The 26,890-nt window shown below is 38.9% G+C and overlaps 1 protein-coding gene across 1 annotated transcript in view; it reads left to right on the top strand.

The window, feature by feature from the left end:
• Nucleotides 1-458: 458 nt before the first annotated feature.
• LOC141091544 (uncharacterized) overlaps nt 459-26,890 on the top strand; it is a 46,472-nt gene continuing 20,040 nt past the window's right edge. Inside the window, exons 1-5 of the mRNA XM_073577204.1 lie at nt 459-537; nt 4,774-16,719; nt 17,253-17,507; nt 19,284-19,396; nt 23,169-23,388. Coding sequence (XP_073433305.1) covers nt 492-537; nt 4,774-16,719; nt 17,253-17,507; nt 19,284-19,396; nt 23,169-23,388 — 12,580 coding nt within the window. The 5' untranslated portion in view covers nt 459-491. The remainder of the gene's footprint in view (nt 538-4,773; nt 16,720-17,252; nt 17,508-19,283; nt 19,397-23,168; nt 23,389-26,890) is intronic.

The following is a 26,890-nucleotide window of genomic DNA, read 5'->3' as shown; positions in this document are numbered from 1 at the left end:
AGGAGATGCCCAGGTTATACCAGCTGTACATATATAATTATATACAGGAGATGCCCAGGTTATACCAGCTGTAGATATATAATGATATACAGGAGATGCCCAGGTTATACCAGTGTGGTCCATCTCGCCATACAGGGTGCAGTATGTGGTCACAGCCATTGTAGTCAGTCTCTGGGACGTTCTTAGTGACAATGTGACTTTCTACACCTGGTGCTCGGGCTCTCGCACCTCTAGTGGCGCTTCATCCAATTTCGTAAGAGGAAGACAAAGAGACGATAAACATCAGATGGAAACGCGTCGCTGCAGGATATTTATAACCTCATTGTACCTCAGTGGCCAAACACAGGTATTACCGAGGACAGGTGCCTCTTCAGAGATTTCCTGCTCTGTTCTCTCCATGGCCTCACCCACCTGTAACACACAGGCTTCATAACCCCACACTCCAGGGCTGCAGCACATTCACTCCCGGGGAGACCCACACACTGCCGGCCATGGGAGCCAGGAGCTATTTATTGCTTATTATTGCCCTCAGCTCATGTAAGTCATGCCTCACACCTTTATACATCTGTTACATTTAGATTCATTTTTTTTTTATATATTTTTTCCTCTATTATTATTAAGAAAATAGATAATTGTCTTCAATAATATTGAGCAGAATTTTTTTTTTTCATTTTTTAACATTTTTATTACATATTTGAATATAATTTTTAATATACCGTCTGAAAACGTAACATTTTGCCTTTCGGCAAATTATTTTTAGCTAATATATATATAATATAATAATAATAAAATATATATATATTGTGCTGAGAGACAGAAAATGTCAGGAACTGAAGTGAGTGTTCATACTAAGGTTTCTGATTTATGGAAATGAAGCAAAAACTAATGACAATGAAACTTTTTAATATAAGGATGTTCGTATAGGATTTTTCTTATTATTGCTATGGTTATTGCTAATTTATTACAAATTTTTTAAAAGATATTAACAAAAAAATATTTTTTTCAAGTAATATTTTTTTTCATGTCAAGTAGATCTGTCTCTGAAATAAAAAGATATAGAATCGTACAATAAACAATTATTAACTGTTAATAATAATAACAACATGTTATGACACTTATTTGCATTATTATTGCTATTTTTTACACTTAAAAAATGACAATATTATTGAAATTAATAATAATAATAAAAATAATAATATAATGTACTATTGATAAAAAAAAGAAAAATCATAAAAACTTAAAATGATTTAAAAATTATTAAAAATTATAATATTTAGTGCATTTTATTTGTCCTATTATCAGAGTGTTTTGCAATCTATTAAAAACCTTTATTTGAAATCTTGACATATATTTATATTATTATTAGTAATATAAAAATAAATTAAGTATTATATATTTATTAACAATATGTATTATTTAATATACCGCAATTATATTATTGTAAAATAAAATCGTAAAATAATAATAATAATAATAATATTAATATAATAATAATAATAATAATAATAATAATAATAATAATAATAACATTAATAATATTTTATAATATTATAATAATTCTAAAAATGTAGTTCTATAACTTTTAAATACTAAATATATGTGTCCTGATTAATAAGGAAGTTTATGGGTTGAGGTTTACTGGTTAGGATTAGGAATGGAGATCATCAGGATTTGCTCCGATGTGGCAGAGTTGTCACATGATTGCGGAGGAGAAGTTTACATTATATTATTAGTGGACATGTGTTTTCAAAAACTCCCACCACACCCAGTGGGAGAAAAAAAAAATATCTGCAGAAATATGAACACGCTATAGATTTTCCAATCTACTACATGCTCGATTGTGGGAGAAACCGCACAAATGGATTTGCAGAAACTATCCGCCACTTCTAGACTATTGACCCCCAATTATGGGAACGTAACTTTACCGGTTGACCCGTGAATGGATCGAGAGGTCTCCTCCATTCCTTACCTGTATTAAGATGATATACCAGGGGGGGAGGGATACAACAAGAAAACACGGAATGACAGATTTGCAAAAATACTCTGCAATAAAAAATGGCAGTAATCAGCAAGTGCTGGATAACAAACACAGGGTATTTAGTCGATACGTTTTTTTTGCACAAAAAAATGTATACCAAGCTGCTCCACCACGTCAAGGTAACCCCTATCGAAGCAGGGGGGGGAGGGAGTAGATATTTATGATTCCTGTTGTTAATGAAATAGAAAAGATTGTTATTGGCTTCGACGTAAGAGTTTGGAAATATCAATTCATCAAACTTTGTCCCGTTTGATCTCCCCGATATTATAAGTATAAAGAATAGGAAGGCAATGGGATAATAGAGAAATTTATGAAGGAGCCGTCAACATATGTCTGTTTAGTTTTCAGAAATAGCGCCACTGTGGTCTACAGGTTGTGTCTGGTAATGCAGGTATTCACTTAAAGGGATTTTCCCAATTTAAATGATATTCTATCCACCTGTTGGGACTAGCCCTTTAAGTGGGGCACAGACGCACTAAGCCCTCATAGGGTGTATGGACAATTCCTTGACGTCTTTCCCATGAAACATTATTTACAGGGTAGATTTTATAAGCATTATGTGCAAATAAAAAAATTCTTTTACTTGGCAGCACGTAATGGTCAATATTGGTGATAGTCATCGTCTGTGCCGTAAACTTGTGAAAGTAGACGCAAAATATGAGTATAAGGAATCCGCAGTTAAATATTAATCCTGAAGAAGGATCTGATGCATAAAGTGTCAATGTTTGCAGTGAGAACGTAGCCAGGGACGGTCCAGATATCCGTGAGACAAACCCTAAGATTCAAATCATCACATGCTTCAAGCGAGACGGCAAAACTTGTACAGAATAGTCACAGCCAACCTGTTTTTCACGTATTTAGAAGAGGTTACAGCATCCGGTTCTTGCTTTTAGCAGCGCTGAAGAGGAAAATAGTTTTGTTGAAATTCTCGACCTTTGACAGTATAATTACAGGATAACCCCTTATCTAATTTAAGTAGGTTTTATCTTACTTTTTTTCATTTTTCAAAAAGAAATGACTGTAAAGTGACGATCCGATATGTACAGTGCTGTCAGGTATATGGGGCCATATTTATGATAGGAGATAAAGATGTAGCTAAATATATAAAACGGACGTATCCTGTTCTGAGAATGGAGCTCCGTCTTGCGCAGTTCTGTCTGTTTACTTTTTTGGGGGAGTTTTTTTTTTCTAGCATAATATTTGAATGTTAAAATATCTGTAATCTACCTAATTTGAAGTGATTTGATTTCCTGTCTGCAGGTTCTCTGTAAAAGTTCAAGAGTAGCAAAAAACAAATCTGTGTAAATTCATACACTAAATAGTAGAAAAAGTGGAGGGGAGAGTATGGGGATGAAGCTGCAGTTTCAATTTCACAGTGTGTCTCTGAGACTGCGTGCTGTGAGAGGGGAGAGGGAGCTGCCCATGGAATTTCTGACACTGATAAGGAGGAAACGTCTTCTGATTTTGCATTTGGTTCTTTGAAAATCCAGTATGACTGTACAGTTTAGTGCGGTTTTATGCAGTTTTACCTGATTGTGTCGGTTTATTACCTCTTGATTGTGTTTCCTTACCCTCTTTCAAAACACAAAGCAAACACATGACACAATCCAAATATAAAATGCAAGGTAAGGAGGCCAGGGTCAGGATGAATGTGTCTCTCTTCTTTGTGTTTCTCCATATAAGAGAGCTCTGTGTGATGAAAATGTCAATGTTTTATTTTTTAGTTTGTTTTAGAAAAGTTTTTTTGTTTTTTTTCCTTTGTGTTTTACTAGAGCCGTGTCCTCTACTGTTGGTGTTCTCACTGTGCTCTCATAGGTTTTGAAGAGGCTGCCTGGTAGAACTTACGGAAAGTGGTTAAGATGATACTACTAAAAAGCCTTTGAGATGTTCCTGTTTCTCCAAGAAAGTACAATATTAATGTTCTTTACATGGGAGATTTCATTATTTATAAAAAATAATCGGATTAAAATTAGCCAGTCCGGTCAGTGGGATTGTCCCCAAACGTTCTTAGGTCTCCAACTTAAATGAAACTTGCTCTAAACTGAAGGCAGAATACAGGTGACAAACTAGGACCGGTCTTCTCTATCAAAGGTATTGTCCAAAGTAGAAAACCTATTTCCATGCTCTATAATATCTATAATAGTGATACTGGAGTCCACATGTTTATGATCTTCACCTTATGAATAAAAGGGAGAGCAATTATAAGTACCATCTCTGTCTGGAGGACCTTTCCTGACCAGCATTAAACAGTAACCCAACGATTGGTTTCGGTTGACAGCTTATTGTCATGAAACCTTTCCAAAAAGTAGGGATTCTCCAAAATAGAGAATTCATTTAACTCTACACTATGAGGGATATCTTTCAAAATAACAAGGCACATTAAAGATCACTTGGAGATACATTATTTAGCTCAAAATCCAATCATTCTCCATGCAAGTTTTCATAGTGAGATTCAAATGTGTAACATAATTTTTGATAAAAGAAAACATTTTGAAACACAACCTGACCTCTATGCTGTCTTTCTTATGTGATAGTCCATCTGATTCAGTAGATTCAGTGAGGGAATTCTTTATTACCTGGGCTCAGGCACTATATAAATGGGTGTGCAAAGGGCAAAATAATACTAATTGCCGACGAGGATTCGTACTGATCAACATCATTGATAAAATGCATACTTTAATTTCCTAAAAAGTTTCTCAAAGATTGATTTTGTGATGTTTTATATGTTTTTATAGATATTATAAATGTTACTACCCAAGACTTTACATCCACAAATGTATCCACTACTTCCTCACTTGAAGATTCAACAATATCTTCTACAACATCAAGTGACTTAGAATCACCATCCACTGAAATTACGACAAGTGTGACACAATCAGAAACAGCAGCAAGCACTGCCGAAACTGAAACTTCCCAAGATATTTCTTCAACCACTGTAGACAGTGTCTCCACAGATATTTCTTCCTCTGAACCATCTTCAGCAACATCAAATAACTTAGAGTCATCAACCACGCCATCCACTGAAATCACTACGAGTGTGACACAATCAGAAACTGCTGTAACCACTGCTGAACCTGAAACTTCCCAAGATATATCTTCAACCACTATAGACAGTGTCTCCACAGATATTTCATCATCTGAAACATCTTCAACAACATCAAGTAGCTTAGATTCATCAACCACACCATCCACTGAAATCACTACAAGAGAGACACAATCAGAAACAGCAGCAAGCACTGCTGAACCTGAAACTTCCCAAGATATTTCTTCAGCCACTAAAGACAGCATCTCCACAGACTTCTCAACCTCTGAAACATCTTCAGCAACATTAAGTAACTTGGATTCATCAACCACGCCATCCACTGAAATCACTACAAGTGTGACACAATCAGAAACAGCAACAACCACTGATGAACCTCAAACTTCCCAAGATATATCTTCAACCACTATAGACAGTATCTCCACAGATATTTCATCATCTGAAACATCTTCAACAACATCAAGTAGCTTAGATTCATCAACCACACCATCCACTGAAATCACTACAAGTGTGACACAATCAGAAACAGCAACAACCACTGCTGAACCTCAAACTTCCCAAGATATATCTTCAACCACTATAGAAAGTGTCTCCACAGATATTTCATCATCTGAAACATCTTCAACAACATCAAGTAGCTTAGATTCATCAACCACACCATCCACTGAAATCACTACAAGTGTGACACAATCAGAAACAGCAGCAAGCACTGCTGAACCTGAAACTTCCCAAGATATTTCTTCAACCACTAAAGACAGCATCTCCACAGACTTCTCAACCTCTGAAATATCTTCAACAACATCAAGTAACTTGGATTCATCAACCACGCCATCCACTGAAATCACTACAAGTGTGACACAATCACAAACAGCAACAACCACTGATGAACCTATAACTTCTCAAGATATTTCTTCAACCACTAAAGACAGCATCTCCACAGACTTCTCAACCTCTGAAACATCTTCAGCAACATTAAGTAACTTGGATTCATCAACCACGCCATCCACTGAAATCACTACAAGTGTGACAAAATCAGAAACAGCAACAACCACTGATGAACCTCAAACTTCCCAAGATATATCTTCAACCACTATAGACAGTATCTCCACAGATATTTCATCATCTGAAACATCTTCAACAACATCAAGTAGCTTAGATTCATCAACCACACCATTCACTGAAATCACTACAAGTGTGACACAATCAGAAACAGCAACAACCACTGCTGAACCTCAAACTTCCCAAGATATATCTTCAACCACTATAGACAGTATCTCCACAGATATTTCATCATCTGAAACATCTTCAACAACATCAAGTAGCTTAGATTCATCAACCACACTATCCACTGAAATCACTACAAGTGTGACACAATCAGAAACAGCAACAACCACTGCTGAACCTCAAACTTCCCAAGATATATCTTCAACCACTATAGACAGTATCTCCACAGATATTTCATCATCTGAAACATCTTCAACAACATCAAGTAGCTTAGATTCATCAACCACACCAACCACTGACATCACTACAAGTGAGACACAATCAGAAACAGCAGCAAGCACTGCTGAACCTGAAACTTCCCAAGATATTTCTTCAACCACTAAAGACAGTATCTCCACAGACTTCTCAACCTCTGAAACATCCTCAGCAACATCAAGTAACTTTGAGTCGTCAACCACACCGTCCACTGAAATCACTACGAGTGTGACACAATCTGAAACTGCAGCAACCACTGCTGAACCTGTAACTTCTCAAGATATTTCTTCATCCACTAAAGACAGTGTCTCCACAGATATTTCATCATCTGAAACATCTTCAACAACATCAAGTAGCTTAGATTCATCAACCACACCATCCACTGAAATCACTACAAGAGAGACACAGTCTGAAACTGCAGCAACCACTGCTGAAACTGTAGCTTCCCAAGATATTTCCTCAACGACTACAGACAGCATCTCCACAGACTTCTCAACCTCTGAAATATCTTCAACAACATCAAGTAACTTGGATTCATCAACCACGTCATCCACTGAAATCACTACAAGTGTGACACAATCAGAAACCGCAACAACCACTGATGAACCTATAACTTCTCAAGATATTTCTTCAACCACTAAAGACAGCATCTCCACAGACTTCTCAACCTCTGAAACATCTTCAGCAACATTAAGTAACTTGGATTCATCAACCACGCCATCCACTGAAATCACTACAAGTGAGACACAATCAGAAACAGAAGCAAGCACTGCTGAACCTGAAACTTCCCAAGATATTTCTTCAATCACTAAAGACAGTATCGCCACAGACTTCTCAACCTCTGAAACATCCTCAGCAACATCAAGTAACTTAGAGTCGTCAACCACACCATCCACTGAAATCACTACAAGAGAGACACAGTCTGAAACTGCAGCAACCACTGCTGAACCTGTAACTTCCCAAGATATTTCTTCAACCACTAAAGACAGCATCTCCACAGACTTCTCAACCTCTGAAACATCTTCAGCAACCTCAAGCTTAGAGTCGTCAACCACACTATCCACTGAAATCACTACGAGTGTGACACAATCTGAAACTGCAGCAACCACTGCTGAAACTGTAGCTTCCAAAGATATTTCCTCAACGACTACAGACAGCATCTCCACAGACTTCTCAACCTCTGAAATATCTTCAACAACATCAAGTAACTTGGATTCATCAACCACGTCATCCACTGAAATCACTACAAGTGTGACACAATCAGAAACAGCAACAACCACTGATGAACCTATAACTTCTCAAGATATTTCTTCAACCACTAAAGACAGCATCTCCACAGACTTCTCAACCTCTGAAACATCTTCAGCAACATTAAGTAACTTGGATTCATCAACCACGCCATCCACTGAAATCACTACAAGTGAGACACAATCAGAAACAGAAGCAAGCACTGCTGAACCTGAAACTTCCCAAGATATTTCTTCAATCACTAAAGACAGTATCGCCACAGACTTCTCAACCTCTGAAACATCCTCAGCAACATCAAGTAACTTAGAGTCGTCAACCACACCATCCACTGAAATCACTACAAGAGAGACACAGTCTGAAACTGCAGCAACCACTGCTGAACCTGTAACTTCCCAAGATATTTCTTCAACCACTAAAGACAGCATCTCCACAGACTTCTCAACCTCTGAAACATCTTCAGCAACCTCAAGCTTAGAGTCGTCAACCACACTATCCACTGAAATCACTACGAGTGTGACACAATCTGAAACTGCAGCAACCACTGCTGAAACTGTAGCTTCCCAAGATATTTCCTCAATGACTACAGACAGCATCTCCACAGACTTCTCAACCTCTGAAATATCTTCAACAACATCAAGTAACTTGGATTCATCAACCACGTCATCCACTGAAATCACTACAAGTGTGACACAATCAGAAACAGCAACAACCACTGCTGAACCTCAAACTTCCCAAGATATACCTTCAACCACTATAGACAGTATCTCCACAGATATTTCATCATCTGAAACATCTTCAACAACATCAAGTAGCTTAGATTCATCAACCGCACAATCCACTGAAATCACTACAAGTGAGACACAATCAGAAACAGCAGCAAGCACTGCTGAACCTGAAACTTCCCAAGATATCTCTTCAATCACTAAAGACAGTATCTCCACAGACTTCTCAACCTCTGAAACATCCTCAGCAACATCAAGTAACTTAGAGTCGTCAACCACACCATCCACTGAAATCACTACGAGTGTGACACAATCTGAAACTGCAGCAACCAGTGCTGAACCTGTAACTTCTCAAGATATTTCTTCAACCACTAAAGACAGTGTCTCCACAGATATTTCATCATCTGAAACATCTTCAACAACATCAAGTAGCTTAGATTCATCAACCACACCATCCACTGAAATCACTACAAGAGAGACACAGTCTGAAACTGCAGCAACCACTGCTGAACCTGTAACTTTCCAAGATATTTCTTCAACCACTACAGACAGCATCTCCACAGACATCTCAACCTCTGAAACATCCTCAGCAACATCAAGTAACTTAGAGTCGTCAACCACACCATCCACTGAAATCACTACGAGTGTGACACAATCTGAAACTGCAGCAACCACTGCTGAACCTGTAACTTCTCAAGATATTTCTTCATCCACTAAAGACAGTGTCTCCACAGATATTTCATCATCTGAAACATCTTTAACAACATCAAGTAGCTTAGATTCATCAACCACACCATCCACTGAAATCACTACAAGAGAGACACAGTCTGAAACTGCAGCAACCACTGCTGAACCTGTAACTTCCCAAGATATTTCTTCAACCACTAAAGACAGTATCTCCACAGACTTCTCAATTTCTGAAACATCTTCAGCAACATCAAGCTTAGAGTCGTCAACCACACTATCCACTGAAATCACTACGAGTGTGACACAATCTGAAACTGCAGCAACCACTGCTGAAACTGTAGCTTCCCAAGATATTTCCTCAACGACTACAGACAGCATTTCCACAGACTTCTCAACCCCTGAAACATCTTCAGCAACATCAAATAACGTAGCGTCAACCACACTATCTACTGAAATAACTACACGTGTGACACAATCAGAAACAGCAACAACCACTGATGAACCTGTAACTTCCCAAGATATTTCTTCAACCACTAAAGCCAGTGTCTCCACAGACTTTTCAACCTCTGAAACATCTTCAGCATCATCAAGTAACTTAAATTCATCAACCACGCCATCCAATGAAATCACTACAAGTGTGACACAATCAGAAACATCAACAAACACTGCTGAACCTAAAACTTCCCAAGATATAACTTCAACCACTAAAGACAGTGTCTCCACAGATATTTCAGCAACTGAAACATCTTCATCAACATCAAGTAACTTTGAGTCATCAACCACACCATCCAATGAAATCACTACGAATGTGACACAATCTGAAACTGCAGCAACCACTGCTGAACCTATAACTTCCCAAGATATTTCTTCCACCACTAAAGACAGCATCTCCACAGACTTCTCAACTTCTGAAACATCTTCAGCAACATCAAGTGACTTAGAGTCGTCAACCACACTATCCACTGAAATCACTACAAGTGAGACACAATCAGAAACAGCAGCAAGCACTGCTGAACCTGTAACTTCCCAAGATATTTCTTCAACCACTAAAGACAGTATCTCCACAGACTTCTCAACCTCTGAAACATCTTCAGCAACATCAAGTAACTTAGAGTCGTCAACCACACCATCCACTGAAATCACTACGAGTGTGACACAATCTGAAACTGCAGCAACCACTGCTGAACCTGTAACTTCCCAAGATAGTTCCTCAACCACTACAGATAGCGTCTCCACAGACTTCTCAACCTCTGAAACATCTTCAACAACATCAAATAACGTAGCGTCAACCACGCTATCTACTGAAATCACTACACGTGTGACACAATCAGAAACAGCAACAGCCACTGATGAACCTGTAACTTCCCAAGATATTTCTTTAACTACTAAACCCAGTGTCTCCACAGACTTTTCAACCTCTGAAACATCTTCAGCATCATCAAGTAACTTAAATTCATCAACCACGCCATCCACTGAAATCACTACAGGTGTGACACAGTCAGAAACATCAACAAAAACTGCTGAACCTGAAACTTCCCAAGATATATCTTCAACCACTAAAGACAGTGTCTCCACAGATATTTCAGCAACTGAAACATCTTCATCAACATCAAGTAACTTTGAGTCGTCAACCACACCATCCACTAAAGTCACTACGAGTGTGACAGATCCTGAAACTGCAGCAACCACTGCAGAACCTGTGACTTCCCAAGATATTTCTGCAACCACTAAAGACAGCATCTCCACAGACTTCTCAACTTCTGAAACATCTTCAGCAACATCAAGTGACTACGAGTCGTCAACCACACTATCCACTGAAATCACTACGAGTTTGACACAATCTGAAACTGCAGCAAGCACTGTTGAACCTGTAACTTCCCAAGATATTTCTTCAACCACTAAAGACAGTGTCTCCACTGATATCTCAACCTCTGAACCATCTTCTGCAACATCAAGTAACTTAGATTCATCAACGACACTATCCACTGAAATCACTACAAGTGTGACACAATCAGTAACAGCAGCAAACACAACTGAAACTGTAACTTCCCAAGATATTTCTTCAACCACTAAAGACAGTGTCTCCACAGACTTCTCAAACTCTGAACCATCTTCAGCAACATTAGGTAACCTAGTGTCAACCACACTGTCTACTGAAATCACTACAAGTGTGACAGAATCTGAAACTGCAGAAACCACTGCTGAAACTGTAACTTCCCATGTTCTTTCTTCAACCTCTAAAGACAGTGTCTCCACTGATATCTCGACCTCTGAACCATCTTCAGTAACATCTAGTAACTTGGAGTTATCAACCACTCCATCCACTCAAATCACTACAAGGGTCACACAATCAGAAACAGCAGCAACCACTGCTGAAACTGTAACTTCCCAAGATATTTCTTCAACCACTAAAGACAGTGTCTCCACACACTTCTCAACCTCTGAAACATCATCTGCAACATCTAGTAACTTAGGGTCACCAATCATATCATCCACTGAAATCACTACGAGTGTTACGCAACCAGAATCGACAGCAACCACCTCTGAACCTAAAACTTCTCAAGATTCAATCTCTTCTGCCAGCACAGACATTGTCTCCACAGACTTCTCAACTTCTGAAATATCTTCAGCCACATCAAGTAGTTTAGCGTCAACCACACCATCCACTGAAATCACTACAAGTGTGACACAATCTGAAACTGTAGCAACCACTGCTGAACCTGTAATTTCCCAAGATACTTCTTCAACCACTAAAATCAGTGTCACCATAAACTTCTCAACCTCTGAATCATCTTCAGCAACAACAAGTAACTTAGACTCATCCACCACACCATCCACTGAAATTTCAAGTGTGACACATTCTGAAACTGCAGCAACCACTACTGAAACTGTAACTTCCCATGTTCTTTCTTCAACCACTAAAGACAGTGTCTCCACCGACATATCAACCTCTGAACCATCTTCACTAACATCTAGTAACATGAAGTCATCAACCACACCATCCACTCAAATCACTACAAGTGTCACACAATCAGAAACCACTGCACAAACTATAACTTCCCAAGATATTTCTTCAACCACTAAAGACAGTGTCTCCACAGATGTCTCAACCTCTGAAACTTCGTCAGCAACATCAAGTAACTTCGAGTCAACCACACCATCCACTGAAATCTCTACAAGTGTGGCACAATCAGAAATGACAGCAACCACTGCAGAAAATGTAACTTCCCAAGATATTTCTTCAGGCACTAAAGTAAGTGTCTCCACTGACTTCTCAACCTCTGAAACAACTTCATCAACATCAAGTAGCTTAGAGTCATCAGCCACGCTATCCACTGAAATTAATACAAGTGTGAAACAGTCTGAAACTGCAGCCAACACTGTTAAACCTGTAACCTCTCAAAACCTTATTTCTTCAGCCAGCACAGATAGTGTATCCACAGATATCTTAGAGTCATCTACAACATCATCCACTGAAATTACTACAAGTGTGATACAATCAGAATCTCCAGCAACCACTAGGGAGCCTTTAACTTCTCCAGTTATTGTTTCTTCACCCATTGCAGACAGTTTCTCTACAGTTTTCTTAGCTTCTGAAACATCTTCAGTGACATCAAGCAATTTATTGTCTTCATCTACAATTACTGAAACCTCAACTGCAGTACCATCATCTCCCAGCTCTTCATTGACTTCTGAAGCATCTAATTTGAGTTCTACAGACACAACTCTTGAGACAAGTCCAGTTGGGTCATCCACCATGACAACTTCAACTGGGGCTAACCAAGAATTCCCAGTCACAACTACAGAATCTTCTACATCTTCATATTTTGTGACTTCCGCAACCCCATCTTCATCATCACCTTCAAGTCTTTCAGAACAACCCACTGGGACAGGTTCAATTACTGATGCAACAAGTAGATTAATTGTTAGCTCAACTAAAGACACAGCATCCTCCACAGTACTTACAACTAAAGCAGTCACAGAAACATTGTCTACACAAGGTAATATTGTAACATCTTCAAATGTTGAGACATCACCAAATACCGTGTTCTCTGAAACACCATCACCAAGTTCATCAATTAGTCCAACTGCATCCACATCATCATTTACAAGCCTCCCTAATATGCTTAGTACTAGATTTACACCGATTATCTCAGTAGTAACATCCTTTCTGTCTACCACCACTGGAACAAATGCAGAATTGTCTACTACAAGCTCCACAACATCTGTTGTGCCAACATCTGAAACCACGAGTAGCCTAATGTCAACCATTATAACTGAATCTACAACTACAGTACCAACAAACACTATTACTGATAATTCAGGTGTCCTTACGTCAGATTCTACAAGTAGTCTGACAACACTTGGGCCAACAACTTCTGAATCTAAGATACCAGATACGACAAATCTGCCAGAGACCTCTTCTCAGAGTGTACACACGAATGTGCAATCAACAGTATCACAAACCATTACAACTGGTCAAATTTCTACGAATGCATTGCAAACTACTAGTACTAATGACTCGACAGGCGTCCCAACTGCAAGCCTCGCATCTTCCTCTACAATGTCTCCAGTGACTCTTGAATCTACTACAAGCAGTTTTAGCATTTCTACATCGGCTAACGTGCCTACAACTATTTCAAACACTGTAGTTGACTCAGAGTCAAGAGTGACATCAACGCCAGTTGTGACTTTTACTACCAACACAACAACAACATCATCTTTGAGCTCAACTACATCCATAACAGAAAATATTACTGGTACTAGTCTAAACACAGCTGGGGTCAATTCTACAGAACCTTCTACAGCAAGTACCACATTAGATACCGCTGGAACCATTTTAGCAACCACCTCTACTGCACCAACACCTGTCACATCTGGTTCTCAATCTACAATGACTTCAACATCAACACCTTCTTTGGTTACAACAACAATCTCAGGTGATAGCAGTACAAGTGAATATACTGCTGGGAACAATTATACAGAAGTTTCTACAGCAAGTACCACATTAGATATGGCAACAACCACTACTGCCACCAGCGCTTCTGTACCAAGTGTCACAATTGTCAATTCAACATCGACAAGTGTCGTTTCCACTTCTTCATCTACGGTAACATCAACGCCTTCTTTGACTACAACAGCAGCAGGTGACAGCAGTAGTAGTGTAAACACAGCAGGGAGCAGTTCTACAGAAGCTTCTACAGCCAGTACCACATTAGATACAGCCACGACCACTACTACCACCACTAGTTCCACTGAACTACCAACTGGCACATCTATCAACTCAACAGGGTCAAGCATCCTTTCAAGTTCTACAACTACATTAACAACAACAACATCCTCTTTAAGCTCAACTGCATCTCCAACAAATAATGCCAGTACTATCCTAAGTACAGCTGGGATCAATTCAACAGAAGTTTCTACAGCAAGTATCACATTAGATACAACCACTTCTACTACCACCACTACTATTACTGAGCTATCAACTGGCATATCTCTCAGTTCTGCAACTACAAGCACTGTTTCAACTCCTACATCTACGGAAATGACCACCACCAGCAACACCTCAACATCCTCTTCAAGATTGACTACAGCAGCAACAGCAAATAATGTCAGTACTGGTATAAGCACAGCTGGAAACAATTCTACAGGACTTTATACAGCAAGTAGCACATTAGATACAGCCACGACCACTATTGAAACCACTACTACTGAACTTCCAGTTGTCACATCTATCAACTCAACAGGGACAAGCATCCTTTCAAGTTCTACAACTACATTAACAACAACAACCTCTTTAAGCTCAACTGCACCTCCATCAAATAATACCAGCACTATCCAAAGTACAGCTGGGATCAATTCAACGGAAGCTTCTACAGCAAGTGCCACATTAGATACTGCAACAACCATTACTGCCACCAGCACTTCTGTGCCAAGTGTCAATTCAACATCGACAAGTATGGTTTCCACTTCTTCATCTATGGTAACATCAACACCTTCCTTCACTACAACAGGAGCAGGTGTCAGCAGTAGTAGTGTAATCACAGCAGGGAGCAATTCTACAGAAGCTTCTTCAGCCAGTACCACATTAGAAACAGCCACAACCACTACTACCACTAGTTCCACTGAACTACCAACTGGCACATCTATCAACTCAACAGTGTCAAGCACCCTTTCAAGTTCTACAACTACATTAACAACAACATCCTCTTTAAGCTCACCTGCATCTCCAACAAATAATGCCAGTACTATCCAAAGTACAGCTGGGATCAATTCAACAGAAGTTTCTACAGCAAGTACCACATTAGATGCAACCACTTCAACCATCACCAATACTACAGAACTAAGAACTGGCACATCTCTCAGTTCTACAACTACAAGCTCTGTTTCAACTCCTTCATCTATAGAAATGACCACCACCAGCAACTCCTCAACATCCTCTACAAGATTGACGACACCAACAACAGCAAATAATGTCAGTACTGGTGTTAGCACAGCTGTAAACAATTCTACAGAACTTTCTACAACAAGTAGCACGTTAGATACAGCTACAACCACTATTGCCACCAGTACTTCTGCGCCAAGTGGCACAACTGTCAACTCAACAGCCACAAGTATCCTTTCCACTTCTATATCTACAATATCCTCAACAACATCGAAACATTCGTCGACTACAACAACAGGAGCAGGTGACAGCAGTACTAGTGTAATCACAGCTGGGAACAATTCTACAGAACCTTCTACAGCAAGTAGCACATTAGATACAGCCACAACCCCTTCTGCCACCACCACCACTACTGAACTTCCAGTTGGCACATCTATCAACTCAACAGGGACAAGCATCCTTTCAAGTTCTACATCTACATTAACAACACCTTCTTTAAGCTCAACTATATCTCCAACAACGAATAAGACGAGTACTATCCTGAGTACAGCTGGGATCAATTCCACAGAAGCTTCTACAGCAAGTACCACATTAAATACAACCACTACCACCACCACCGCTACTAACACTGAACTAACAACTGGCACATCTGTCAACTACACAACTATAAGCACTGTTTCAAGTACTACATCTACAGAAATGACCACAACACCCTCTTCAAGCTTAACCTCATCAGTAACAACAAGTAAGGCCAGTAGTAGTTTAAGCACAGCTGGAAACAATTCTACAGAACCATCTACCACAAGTAGTACAGCTCAGACATCTGTCAGTTCCACAGCGACAAGTGTTCCTTCAAGTCCTGCCACACCTACTGCTACAGCAATGCCATCAATGACCACATTGCCAACAACATCAGCGACAAGCACAATACCATCAACACCGACAACCACTACACCAACACACACCACACCAACAACTACAACAGTAACAAACACTACAAGAACAAACACCACACCAACAACTACAACATCAACAACACCAACCACAAATCAAACAACGACGCCAACTACAAAGCCAACAACAAAGACAACCGCAAAAGCAACAACAACATCGGTTTGTGGTAAGTTAATAATACTGTCCTTCTCTCTTTCCCAGTCTGATGCTACACATGTAGAGTATATACACACTTTTTATAAATAGTAAAATAGATTTCAGCAGCATTGGTGTAAATTGAAACAGAATCTTTTTTTTTTACGATGAGGACCTATAGTTATGCTCTGAATCCCCTAAACATTAAAATATCATAATGTATCACCTTTTCATAATTTATCTTTATAGCAGTCAGATTTGGAACTCTGATACAGCATTCCCCATCTCCTGCATAAGCAGAGTTAATATATTCCAATGCATGTGGTCACCACAAGAGGGAGCTCACTGCATACTGTTTTTTTTTCATAGAGTTCAATGTGTAATCTGTATGCAGTAAGCTCTTTGGCTCCCTCTAGTGGTGTCTGAACTCTGATCACTATGAAGATATGTTAGGAAATGAATCAGGACAGAATGTCGGACTTAAAGGAAACATTATGTAGCTCAATTCTGAAGATTCAATATAATATGCCTGCTGTGGACTAATGGCTTCAATTCTTTTTGCAGCTGTTGCCTCTGTTTCTGTAGAACTACTCAATGTCACCAGTGATTTGATTACCTTTAAGCTTATCAAACAAAATGCGCCAATCAACGCTGTCTACAGAGTGGTAGTGTCCACCAGCGGCCAAGTCATAAAGCAGATTGATACGTCTGACACAAAACTGAATATCACCAATCTTTCGCCTTCAACTCAGTATCAAATATCTGTGCAGCAGACATTTTGCCCTCAGAAAGCAAATTATACCATAGCCGTCTGGACAAGTAAGTGGCTGGTTTTCATAAACTGCTAAAAATACACTCATTTCCTTTTTGTGGTATACATAATTTAATAGATTTCCAAATTTTTCACAGATTAATTTAATAAATTTATTTTATGGCGGCGGTCACTCTATTCGTAGCTCAAAACACATTGCATAAGAATAGCCACATGAACATTTTTTTTAGTTATCTGCAGTCACCACTAGGGAGCGCTAGAGAGCTTACTGCATACAGGTTATCTATTGAACTTCATTAAAAAGCAGTATACGCTAAGCTCATAGGCTCCCTCTAGTGGTGGCCAAAGGTAGCATTTTTTTGCTATTTGAGTCTGTGTCTGCAGATTTCTCCATGTGATCTTCTCACACATATATATATATATATATATGCATGTGAAGATCATTATTGCCCGATTTCTTCTAAAAATGATGCCACATATCTTTGAATCGGCATGACTAGAGTTGAGCAAATCTTCTGAAATCTGATTTGGGCAGATTTGCTCACTTGAGGGGGGGGGGATGGAAGGAAAGAAGGGATTAAGAAAATATAAAAAAATTTATACTCACCTCTCCTCGGCCCTCTCTGAACCTATACCTGTCCCATAGCAGCCAGCCCTTGGATCGGCTCCTGTATCTTCTGTCTTCTATTTACCCTCCGGCTGCGTCCTTCTGTTCACTAGATCCCACGTCGTTACATGGGGCGCACTGTACGTCATTAACGTGGGCTCTCGTGAACGGAAGATTTGGCCAGAAGAGAGATAGAGGAACGAAGGTAGAAGATAACAGAGCCAGATGAAGGACCGCCATAGCTGGGACCGGTACGGAGAAGACCAAGGAGAGAAAAATATAATTTATCAATTTGCTGGATTCTCCAGGGAAAAAAAATTGTGTTCTGGTCAATTGTAATTTTTGCTAAAAATTTGATTTACTCATCTCTAGTTGTGACCAGTATTGAAGCTCCACTGAAGCGAATAGAGCTAGGGTGCAATACCGCTCACAACCTGTGGTCAGGTGCGGCGCTGTTTTGAATCCTGGCCAATGAATTTTAGTTTGCCCGAGGTGTTAACAGTTGATTAAATATATTTCTTACTGTTCTTCTATTATGTAAGCATTTACCTTGTATCTAATCCCCACCTGCGGGATTTAATATGTTACTTGCCTTGTGTAAAGACTACTCAGATAAACATCATTTAACTGCATCGGGAGCTTACACTTCAGGGATAAATATGGCATTTCCTGAGATCTTGTGGATATTGTGACATGATACCTAAGAAGACGTTACCTGTGAATCCTCGTCTTCTTTGTAAATGTAAAAATACATAGAAAAAAAGTACAAAAAGTAACATAAAGCATACAGAGAGGTGACGCAATGGTGCGATGTTCTGCTAAGAGGAAGTGACTGATCCTCCAGGCGCGGCGGAACGTAACGTGACCGGTCCAGTGATGAGATTCACGCTGCTGATTGATGACTGTCACCCATTTTCCACTATGTGACATTGCCCCCTCCACACACAGACACACTTGCTTGTTTGGATTTTCCACTGCAATATATGACCTATGTCACCGGTGCCCGTCCCACGCACTCGGCCTCCGCCCGGAAAGTGCAGCAGGGCGTGATGTATGGATGGTGTGGGGTGAAATGTGCACATCTCCATGTGTTATAGTACGTGAGATGCAGCGTATATCAGGCCGATAAGGTATTATAATGACCCGTAGATTATAACCGCGACTCCACGCTTTACCGTGTCTGATGTACCTGTTAACGCCTGTTTTGCCTCATCAGCTGCCAGAATATTTACAGCACAAGTCAAGGTGATAAATCAGAATTACAAAGACGGATACGCCGACAAAAACAGCTTAGAGTTCCAGGAATTTGAGAAAAACTTCATTAATGAGGTGAGAAAAGGCAGATGGTGACCACATAAGAGATAGATAGATAATAATAATAATCTTTATTTTTATATAGCACTAACATATTCCGCAGCGCTTTACAGTTTGCACACATCACCACCACTGTCCCCGATGAGGCTCACAATCTAGATTCCCTATCAGTATGTCTTTGGAATGTGGGAGGAAACCGGAGAACCCCGAGGAAACCCACACAAACACGAGGAGAACATACAAACTCCTTGCAGATGTTGTCCTTGGTGGGATTCGAACCCAGGACTCCAGCGCTGCAAGGCTGCAGTGCTAACCACTATTATAGATAGATAATAGATAGATGATATATACAGTAGATGGATAATAGACAGAGTGTATGATAGATAGATAGATAGATAGACAGATAGATAGATAGATAGCAGTGGCGTACCGCCAATGGCGGCAGACCTCGTGGATGCTATGTGGCCTGTGGGCTCCCTCTCCCATCATTCCCCCTGTGCTTCTGAGCTCTGTGACATCTCAGCGCAGGGGGTGCAATGACATCCTTACAGTGCGCCTTCTGTGCTGAGCTGTGCAGAGGATCAGGAGATGTTGAGGAGACTGGAGCTGCGGGGGATAGGGGAGAGGTAAGTATTTATTTATTTTGGTGTATGGAGGGCTATATGGGGCCCATAATACTGTATGGAGGACTATAAGATGCTCATAATACTGTATGGAGGACTGCTTGGAGACCATAATACTGTATGGAGGACTATATGGGGCCCATGATACTAAAAGGGGAAATAAAAGGGGTCCACAATACTGTATTTAACACTGTATGGAACCCATTAGACTGTATGGAGGACTATATGAGGCCCCTTATACTGAAAGGAACATTATATGGTACCCATAATACTGGATGGAACACTATATGGTGCCTATTATACTGTACGGAGGACTATATGGTGCCTATAATAATGTATGGAGCTCTATATGGGGCCCATTATACTGCATGGAGAACTATTTGGTGCCCATAATACTGTATGGAGGACTTTGTAGAACCCATTATACTGTAAGGAGGGCTATGTGTGCCCCATTATACTATTTGGAGGGCTATGTGTGCCCCATTATACTATTTGGAGGGTTATGTGGGGACCATTATACTGCTTGGAGGGCTCTGTCGGGCTCATTATACTGTTTGGAGGGCTATTTTATTGTTTGGAGGGCTAGTTTGGGGCCATTATACTGTATGCAAGCAATTATACAGTGTGAAGGTTGTAGAGGGCTGTGTGTGGGTCAGTATGCTGTCAGGACGTCTGTGTGGAGGCCACCTTACTATTTCTAATGTGGTACTATACTAGTAGAGGCCATTATACAGTATGGATGGTTGTATTGGGTCCATTATACAGTGTGGATGGTTGTATTGGGTTCATTATACAGTGTGGATGGTTGTATTGGGGCCATTATACAGTGTGGATGGTTGTATTGGGGCCATTATACAGTGTGGATGGTTGTATTGGGTCCATTATACAGTGTGGATGGTTGTATTGGGGCCATTATACAGTGTGGATGGTTGTATTGGGGCCATTATACAGTGTGGATAGTTGTATTGGGGCCATTATACAGTGTGGATAGTTGTATTGGGGCCATTATACAGTGTGGATAGTTGTATTGGGGCCATTATACAGTGTGGATGGTTGTATTGGGGCCATTATACAGTGTGGATGGTTATATTGGGTCCATTATACAGTGTGGATGGTTGTATTGGGTCCATTATACAGTGTGGATGGTTGTATTGGGGCCATTATACAGTGTGGATGGTTGTATTGGGTCCATTATACAGTGTGGATGGTTGTATTGGGGCCATTATACAGTGTGGATGGTTGTATTGGGTCCATTATACAGTGTGGATGGTTGTATTGGGGCCATTATACAGTGTGGATGGTTGTATTGGGGCCATTATACAGTGTGGATGGTTGTATTGGGTCCATTATACAGTGTGGATGGTTGTATTGGGTCCATTATACAGTGTGGATGGTTGTATTGGGGCCATTATACAGTGTGGATGGTTGTATTGGGGCCATTATACAGTGTGGATGGTTGTATTGGGTCCATTATACAGTGTGGATGGTTGTATTGGGGCCATTATACAGTGTGGATGGTTGTATTGGGGCCATTATACAGTGTGGATGGTTGTATTGGGTCCATTATACAGTGTGGATGGTTGTATTGGGTCCATTATACAGTGTGGATGGTTGTATTGGGTCCATTATACAGTGTGGATGGTTGTATTGGGTCCATTATACAGTGTGGATGGTTGTATTGGGTCCATTATACAGTGTGGATGGTTGTATTGGGGCCATTATACAGTGTGGATGGTTGTATTGGGGCCATTATACAGTGTGGATGGTTGTATTGGGTCCATTATACAGTGTGGATGGTTGTATTGGGGCCATTATACAGTGTGGATGGTTGTATTGGGGCCATTATACAGTGTGGATGGTTGTATTGGGGCCATTATACAGTGTGGATGGTTGTATTGGGGCCATTATACAGTGTGGATGGTTGTATTGGGGCCATTATACAGTGTGGATGGTTGTATTGGGTCCATTATACAGTGTGGATGGTTGTATTGGGGCCATTATACAGTGTGGATGGTTGTATTGGGGCCATTATACAGTGTGGATGGTTGTATTGGGTCCATTATACAGTGTGGATGGTTGTATTGGGTCCATTATACAGTGTGGATGGTTGTATTGGGTCCATTATACAGTGTGGATGGTTGTATTGGGTCCATTATACAGTGTGGATGGTTGTATTGGGGCCATTATACAGTGTGGATGGTTGTATTGGGGCCATTATACAGTGTGGATAGTTGTATTGGGGCCATTATACAGTGTGGATAGTTGTATTGGGTCCATTATACAGTGTGGATGGTTGTATTGGGTCCATTATACAGTGTGGATAGTTGTATTGGGTCCATTATACAGTGTGGATGGTTGTATTGGGGCCATTATACAGTGTGGATGGTTGTATTGGGGCCATTATACAGTGTGGATGGTTGTATTGGGGCCATTATACAGTGTGGATGGTTGTATTGGGGCCATTATACAGTGTGGATAGTTGTATTGGGGCCATTATACAGTGTGGATAGTTGTATTGGGGCCATTATACTGTATGGAGGACTGTGTGGCGATCACAGTTGGGGGATCATACCGTGTGTGGAGGGTACAATGAACGGACAATCTAGGGACTTCAATAGGAGAAAAATGACTTTGTAAGGGGGGGGCAAAGTTGTGAGATATTCTCTTCTGTGACCCTGCCGATTAGAATTTTGTTTTTGAGGGGTGGGATGATTAGAACGTGTCCTATGGGGCCCCATGATATCTGTGTACAATGACTTATTGTGGAAGCTTCTTCTCTTCACGTCAGACATTAGCTGGAGGCACTGGCACCGCTGACACATGAGGCAATTATGTAGATGTGTGTAAATGCAGTAATTCAGCTTTTACAATAGTTCCTTATGAAGACAAATATTTACTGACATGATTCAGCCGTGAGATGATGACAGGTTATGTACACTTACTTTCTTGTGAAAGTGGCTACTCTGGATCTAAGTATGCGGTACAAATAATCCCAAGGGTACAGAAGCATTATATAAACATTCTATTTATCCTCTGTACGTAGCTTACTGTAACTTATACTCCAGAGCTGAATTCACAATTCTACACTGAAAGTAATATTTAGACATTGGGCCGATTATCACACGTCCTAACGTTCTGTCTCACGATTATCTTTTCATTTCCAGTTACTAATATTCCTGAGCGCTTTTTTGAGAGACTTGATTAACGCTGGTCGAATGAGAGTTGTGTTGAACAGCCTGACAAACGGCAGCGTCAATGTGGATTACGACATTATCACCAACGTCGCTGACAATATCACGCTGGATACTGTGAGGACAGGATTCAACGATGCCCTAAATCAAAGCACTATTCTGGTGATAGATCCGACATCTTACAAGTATGATGGTACGTAGAGATAATAAGTTAGGAGCTAAGATACAGGCTCAAAGCCGGAGGCCGCACTACTGAAAGTTGGTCCTGCTCTGATTTCAGCCAGGTTCAAAATTCTTCTCCTATCTGACTTCACAGTGACAGATACTTCTAGATAACACACAGACGACTGGAATAGGACAAATAAATGTTCTCATCAAAATCTGGCAGTAGTTCAGCATTAGATATTAGGCCTGTACTACCAAGAAATCATTGTTAAATACAAGCGTTTATCTCTGTTATTGTTGATGATTATGCCTTACAGCCAATGAAAACCCAAAATCATTATCTCAGTAAATTAGGATAATAAAAAAACACCTGCAAATGGCTTCCTAAGCGTTTAAAAAAGTCTGTATAAAATACTGCCCCCTATGTTCAAGAATATAACTACTATAATACTGCCCCTATATACAAGAATATAACTACTATAATACTGCCCCTATGTACAAGAATATAACTACTATAATACTGCCCCTATGTACAAGAATATAACTACTATAATACTGCCCCTATATACAAGAATATAACTACTATAATACTGCCCCTATGTACAAGAATATAACTACTATAATACTGCCCCTATGTACAAGAATATAACTACTATAATACTGCCCCTATATACAAGAATATAACTACTATAATACTGCCCCTATATACAAGAATATAACTACTATAATACTGCCCCTATATACAAGAATATAACTACTATAATACTGCTCCTCTGTACAAGAATATAACTACTATAATACTGCCCCTATGTACAAGACTATAACTACTATAATACTGCTCCTATATACAAGAATATAACTACTATAATACTGCTCCTATGTACAAGAATATAACTACTATAATACTGCCCCTATGTACAAGAATATAACTTCTATAATACTGCTCCTATATACAAGAATATAACTACTATAATACTGCTCCTATATACAAGAATATATAATACTGCTCCCTATGTACAAGAATATAACTACTATAATACTGCTCCTATGTACAAGAATATAACTACTATAATACTGCCCCTATGTACAAGAATATAACTTCTATAATACTGCTCCTATATACAAGAATATAACTACTATAATACTGCTCCTATATACAAGAATATAACTACTATAATACTGCTCCTGTATACAAGAATATAACTACTATAATACTGCTCCTATGTACAAGAATATAGCTACTATAATACTGCCCCTATGTACAAGAATATAACTACTATAATACTGCCCCTATGTACAAGAATATAACTACTATAATACTGCTCCTCTGTACAAGAATATAACTACTATAATACTGCTCCTATGTACAAGAATATAGCTACTATAATACTGCCCCTATGTACAAGAATATAACTACTATAATACTACCCCTATATACAAGAATATAACTACTATAATACTGCTCCCTATGTACAAGAATATAACTACAATAATACTGCCCCTATATACAAGAATATCACAACTATAATACTGCCCCTATGTACAAGAATATAACTGCTATAATACTGCCTACTATGTACAAGAATATAACTACTATAATACTGCCCCTATGTACAAGAATATAACTACTATAATACTGCCCCCAATGTACAAGAATATAACTACTATAATACTGCCCCTATATACAAGAATATAGCTACTATAATACTGCCCCTATGTACAAGAATATAATTACTATAATGTATATGTACAAGAATATAACTACTATAATACTGATCCCTATGTACAAGAATATAACTACTATAATACTGCTCCTATGTACGAGAATGTAACTACTATAATACTGCCCCCTATGTACAAGAATATAACTACTATAATACTGCTCCTATGTACAAGAATATAACTACTATAATACTGCTCCTATATACAAGAATATAACTACTATAATACTGCACCTATATACAAGAATATAACTACTATAATACTGCCCCTATGTACAAGAATATAACTACTATAATACTGCCCCTATGTACAAGAATATAACTACTATAATACTGCCCCTATACACAAGAATATAACTACTATAATACTGCCCCTATGTACAAGAATATAACTACTATAATACTGCCCCTATTTACAAGAATATATCTACTATAATACTGCCTCCTATATACAAGAATATAACTACTATAATACTGCCTCCTATGTACAAGAAAATAACTACTATAATACTGCCCCTATGTACAAGAATATAACTACTATAATACTGCTCCCTATGAACAAGAATATAGCTACTATAATGCTGCCCCTATGTACAAGAATATAGCTACTATAATACTGCCCCTATGTACAAGAATATAACTACTATAATACTGCCCCTATTTACAAGAATATAACTTCTATAATACTGCCCCTATGTACAATAATATAACTACTATAATACTGCCCCTATATACAAGAATATAACTACTATAATACTGCTCCTATGTACATGAATATAGCTACTATAATACTGCTCCTATGTACAAGAATATAACTACTATAATACTGCCCCAATGTACAAGAATATAACTACTATAATACTGCCCCTATAAACAAGAATATAACTACTATAATACTGCCCCCTATGTACAAGAATATAACTACTATAATACTGCCCCTATGTACAAGAATATAACTACTATAATACTGCCCCTATTTGCAAGAATATAGCTACTATAATACTGCCCCCTATATACAAGAATATAACTACTATAATACTGCCTCCTATGTACAAGAATATAACTACTATAATACTGCCCCTATGTACAAGAATATAGCTACTATAATACTGCCCCCTATGTACAAGAATATAGCTACTATAATACTACTCCCTATGTACAAGAATATAACTACTATAAAACTGCCCCTATGTACAAGAATATAACTACTATAATACTGCCCCCTATGTACAAGAATATAGCTACTATAATACTGCTCCCTATGAACAAGAATATAATTACTATAATACTGCTCCTATATACAAGAATATAGCTACTATAATTCTACTCCCTATGTACCAGAATATAACTACTATAAAACTGCTCCTATATACAAGAATATAACTACTATAATACTACTCCCTATGTACAAGAATATAACTACTATAAAACTGCCCCTATGTACAAGAATATAACTACTATAATGCTGCCCCTATGTACAAGAATATAGCTACTATAATACTGCTCCCTAGGAACAAGAATATAATTACTATAATACTGCTCCTATATACAAGAATATAGCTACTATAATACTACTCCCTATGTACAAGAATATAACTACTATAATACTACCCCCTATGTACAAGAATATAACTACTATAATACTGTCCCTATGTACAAGAATATAACTACTATAATACTGCTCCTATGTACAAGAATATAACTACTATAATACTGCCCCTATGTACAAGAATATAACTACTATAATACTGCCTCCTATGTACAAGAATATAGCTACTATAATACTACTCCCTATGTACAAGAATATAA

This window comes from Dendrobates tinctorius, unplaced genomic scaffold (assembly GCF_039654945.1).
Source record: "Dendrobates tinctorius isolate UK_male_01 unplaced genomic scaffold, ASM3965494v1 ptg000054l, whole genome shotgun sequence".
NCBI classification, from domain to species: Eukaryota; Metazoa; Chordata; class Amphibia; order Anura; family Dendrobatidae; genus Dendrobates; species Dendrobates tinctorius.
This window is presented reverse-complemented; position numbering and strand designations above follow the sequence as displayed.